The 4,931-nt window shown below is 37.1% G+C and overlaps 1 protein-coding gene across 1 annotated transcript; it reads left to right on the top strand.

Moving 5' to 3' along the window:
* Positions 1–80: 80 nt before the first annotated feature.
* LOC132154344 (protein odr-4 homolog) lies at positions 81–4,842 on the top strand (the record flags this gene model as incomplete). The annotated part of the gene is made up of 14 exons (XM_059562885.1): positions 81–127; positions 748–853; positions 932–1,069; positions 1,163–1,258; positions 1,474–1,580; positions 1,697–1,733; positions 1,822–1,959; positions 2,087–2,182; positions 2,259–2,318; positions 2,419–2,550; positions 3,051–3,138; positions 3,625–3,804; positions 4,354–4,476; positions 4,763–4,842. Coding segments are annotated over 14 exons (1,416 nt in total), but the record flags the coding sequence as incomplete, so codon positions are not given.
* Positions 4,843–4,931: the final 89 nt, after the last annotated feature.

Genomic DNA, 4,931 nt, shown 5'->3' with positions numbered 1-4,931 from the left:
GCCGCAAAGCACCATAGGCAGCAAGGACCTACAGACGTATTGTCCAATCAGGTCTCTTGAAATGAAAAGCGTGTATTTGCTGCGACGATGGTCCGCAGCTGCTTGAAGAAGTGAACGTGATCTCAAGGTGCGTTTAAAGAGTTTTATTGCTATATTTTCCGCTGCTCTGTCGTTATATTGTATGTTTCCTAAAATGTCATTATTTTCTATGTGTTTAAAGAAGTGTACCCTTGCAGATGTTTGACTTTTGATGTGTGTGTTCATACTGTATGTTGTAATGTGTGATTCAAAACAATTATTTGTATTTTTTGTATTGAATTGTAATATTTAATAATATTAATTGGTTATCGGTCATAATATGCTAATTATTTTACACAATATTTGTCATGATCAGAAGGCTGACTAAATAAACTTGTTCCTCTTTCACTGTTATTTACTGCCATTAAATAGTTTGACACTCATTTAAATTCTCATTTGCACTTAACAGATAAGAAAAGTAGTAATAAAAATGTATATATATATATATATATATATATATATATATATATATATATATAAACACAGCAGCAACACTTGTCCAATTGTAAATATGTTTATGATATATTGAAACGCAGTATAAAGGGATAACATTAATTTGCATCTGTTTTGGAATTGTAACATGTTTGATAGTTATTTTGCAGTTGCAAACAGGTTAATATGGCACATTATTGCATTATTATCATTATTACTTTTTTTTTGCATGTTTAGCGGCAGGGTGGGTAGGAGTTACTTTGTAGATGAAGCTGTGGAGGACTATCTTGTTGGGATTCAGACAGCTGCTGGATCATGTGTGACCGGACTCCTGGCCGGTCAAGTAAGGATACTAAACTCATTTATATATATTAATGTCAGTACACACACTACTATTTTTCTTTACCTTATCTTTTCACAGTCCTCTCCTCAGAGAGATTTTGTGGTGCTGGCTGTGCAGACTCCTCACAGGGAGAGCGAGGGGCAGCCGAATGCTTCGAGAGGGGTCAGCCCACTGGATGACATTGATGTGGAGTGGGTCACAGAACATGCCAAGCAGGTGATTACCCTGATGTCTTATCACTTTCATAGTGGTTTGAAATGTTTTACTTTGAAGTTGTACAATTAGGGATTTCGTCTTTCCCTATTCTAGGTGTCCCGTATGTTACCAGGAGGTCTTTGTATTCTTGGCCTGTTCTTAGTAACCTCACCTGAACTCCCCAAAGATGCCCAAAATGCATTAAAAAGAGTATGGACTTTGTTGTTGTTGTTTTTTTATCTGCTAATTAGTTTTTATTGTTTTATGTATTAGTAATTTTTTTTCAATAATTTAATTTCCAATAATTTAACTTTACCAATAATTTAGAAAATGAACCGGACCACATTTTAGCTTATTTTATTAAAGATTATCTAGTAGGCCATCATCACTTAAGCACTTATTTCTGTGCTGTTCTCTTTACGTAGCTTATATTTGCCATGGATAAATACATAACTAAGGGAAGGTTGTGGGAATTGTCAGAGGAGGATGTGACTGATCAAGTCGTCCTGCATATCTGCTCCAAAACAAAGAAGTATCCTTCACACACCCTCCAGCTATTACCCTACATAATTATATAATCCGTGATCTAAAAGCATCATTCTGTATGAACCACACAAGTTTGCATGATCCTTGACTTAAAATGTACAGAACTGTCTGCAAAACATTTGATGTAAAAGATCCAAAGGTAAGGGACAATTTTTTGTCTTAAAGTTTGGAATTTAGTGGCAAATAGTCTTGTATTAAGCTGTATTTTATTTATTTTGTATTTATAGAGTTCTGCCAAGCCAGCAGACTGGAAGTATCAGACAGGTGTCTCATCATCCTGGCCCATGTTGACCTGCTCTGTTGAGGTGGATGTGCAGATCCCTGTGAAAGGATCTTCTTCTGATATCACAGACAAGTGCGTGAAGGTGAGATGGGTGCATGGAAAACAAGAGAAGTGTTTTTGTTTTTTTGGTGTGGGATTTTGTGTCGAATGTAGTTTGAAAATAGGTTGATATGTTGGGAGTTTAATCTTCCCTTGCCTCCCTTGTCCAGGATGGTCTTAGGAGCTGGGCTAAGCAGATTGAGGCTGCTTGCTGTCTCATAAATGGTAGACATGCATTAGATGACTCTGACCTTGTATCAGGACAGGTACAAACTTAATTCTGTCATTCCTCTGTTATACTGATTCTTCATTTGAGCTGAGGTACATGTTTGTCCCTTTCAGAAAAAGAACCCAAAAGCAACCCATCGTCAGACACTTCCAGCACGGATCTTTGTCTCTGATGTGAGCGGCTTCTCTTATAATAGTGTCTTCTGATGAAGATTATCCAAGGGCCATATATGTGTATATATTCGAATATATAACAGGTATGTCAATGTGACAGGAACAGTCAGAGCTGGATGAGCGGAGCAGTGCTCTGGTTCAGGTGTGCAGTGGCTCTGTGAAGGTTCGAGGGGTGGTTCACTGCAGGGCCTACATCCACAACAACAAACCCAAAGCCAGACACGCAGCACGGGTCATTCAAGTCTATCCATACTGCTTTATGCTTGGGGATGTGCAATATATCACTACCATATTGTTTTGAAACAGTTTGATATACATCAAATACACTGATTATTGAGTATTTAATTGTTAGTGCTCATTTCCCCTGTTTTACTTTTAGGTTACCATCGCCATTATCTAACACTCACTTAAAATCTTTCAAAAACTCATATTTAAATAATGCTTTTAAATGTAATCTGTAGCAAATCTCAAAGTAAATACATTTTTTATATACTGTACATTATAATGTTGTAATGCCTAAATTCATTTGGAGTTTTATTTCTTATTGTTTTAATATTTGTTTTAGACAAAATAATTTATTCATTTATCGGTTATCAGCCGTTGCATGAAAATTATTTCAGACATATTTGTCATAATCAGAAAGCTGACTAAATACACTTTTTTGTGTGTGTGTGTGTTATTTACTTTCTTTTAGAAGATTAATACTGATTTATATTCTCTTTGTACTGGTAGGCCATTAAAAGAGACATCATAAACACGGTTTGCTCCAGAGTAGAGATGTTTCTGGAGGATCTTTTAATAAATGACGGGAGTCACAAAGGTACAGTGGTCCATCATGTCTTACGTGTGCTGTTGAAAGGCATAGTGCACCCCAAAAATAAAAAATCTGTCATCAGTTATTCATCCTCAATTCGTTCCAGATGTTTATGACTTTCTTTCGTCTGAGGAACATAAAATAAGATATTGTGAAGAATATTAGTAACCCTTTTGTTTCCCATTGAATTCCATTGCATTTGTGTCTATATAACTGAAGAGGGAAATAAAAATGGTTACCAACTTATCTTGTTTTAAGTTCCACAGAAGACAGAAAGTCATTCAAATTTGGAATGACATGAGTGTGTGAGTATATGCTGACAGAATCTTCACTTTTTGGCTGCACTATCCATTCCACAACAAACCTTTGACCACTAGATGGCAGTAGTTTGCCACCATACTCTTCATTGAGTGACTTAATTTTAATTTTGTACGTAGTACAAAAATAAATGTATTAATAATTCAAGCATATGTTCCCATATTGTTTCTCCAGGTCTGTGCAGTGGGCAGCAGGCTCTTCCTCGGCGTGTGTTTGCACCAGTCTCCGGCCTGTCTGTGTGTGACTACATGTTCCCAGATGAAAGTACAGCAGATGTGGCCGAGCGTCTGAAAGAGATGATGGACTGCAAAGCGCCAGAAGAGGACATCGATGCTAGTTTGGAGGGCAAACAATGTATGTTTCCCATAAGTGACTTTAGGGTTCTTTAATTCTCTCACTTTATTTGAGTTTCTCGTGTTATAAGATGGCTTATTTAAACAATGAGATGCCAGTACTTAAGGAATTGCACTATGGTAATGGTTTGTATCACCTCTAGGCTTTTTTTAAGTGGACCTCATTGTGGAACGGAGAGCAAGTCCTTGCAGAGTCGTTAGGATTCAGGGATGACTGAACACAAGTATTGTAGGGGCTTTATTGTTAAACAGTGAAGAATGTGTATAGGTGTGACTTATAGAATACCAAAGGTAAACATACCTTGTCAAAATGGGTGCAAACAGACCTCTTGTGACACACCCTGCCTCCTTTCTCCTCCAAAATAATAGCCAGCTACACCTTGCCTCTTGTTCAGACCAGTTTAAGTTTGCCCTCAAATGGTTTCCATGTATGTTTAAAAGGAAGAATGTGGAAGAGGTAATTTGACTAGCTGCAGGCTATCTGATCCCTTGTATTAACCTAGTACCTAGTAATGACATTTTTTGCACATTTGTGTGTGTCCCCCCCCAGTGTTTTACAATGTTTCTGGATCAGAGATAAATGAAAGCCCCAGTGATGTTTCTAGTAAGCATGTCTTCTCAGAAGTCCAAGCTGAAAATCCTAACAATCAGAAAGCCCACCAATATTATGCTGGTAAGTGCTTAACATTAGTCACAATTATTCATAAAGATCACTCTCTATTTCTCTATGAGTAACTAATTTATTCATACAATAAGCAATTCTCTTTCTATCATGGTATTAATTGGGGCTCAACGATATAGTTAATGATAATAATACGCTGTATAAGTGACTCCATGTTTGATTTGGGCTGATGTGACCATATTTGTCTTGGTGTGATTCCTATAATTCTTGTCTGTTCTCACCGACCTGATGACTGTGACCTGTTTCTTTTCTCTCTTTCTCTCTTTCAAACACACAGGTGTGGTCGTAACAACAGCCGTTGCTCTCCTTGCCACAGCCGCATCACTACTGTATTTTAATGAATGACAATGGAAATAGCAGCTGTTTGTATGAGTGAGTGTATGTGGAGTACTCCATTATGATCAGTAGGTTTGGCTTTTTGAGTCTAGACAAATCTTAATGTTATA

The sequence above is a fragment of the Carassius carassius genome, chromosome 12 (assembly GCF_963082965.1).
Source record: "Carassius carassius chromosome 12, fCarCar2.1, whole genome shotgun sequence".
Lineage (NCBI taxonomy): Eukaryota > Metazoa > Chordata > Actinopteri > Cypriniformes > Cyprinidae > Carassius > Carassius carassius.
Note: the sequence above shows the minus strand (reverse complement) of the source record. Positions and strands in the feature narration are given on the sequence as shown.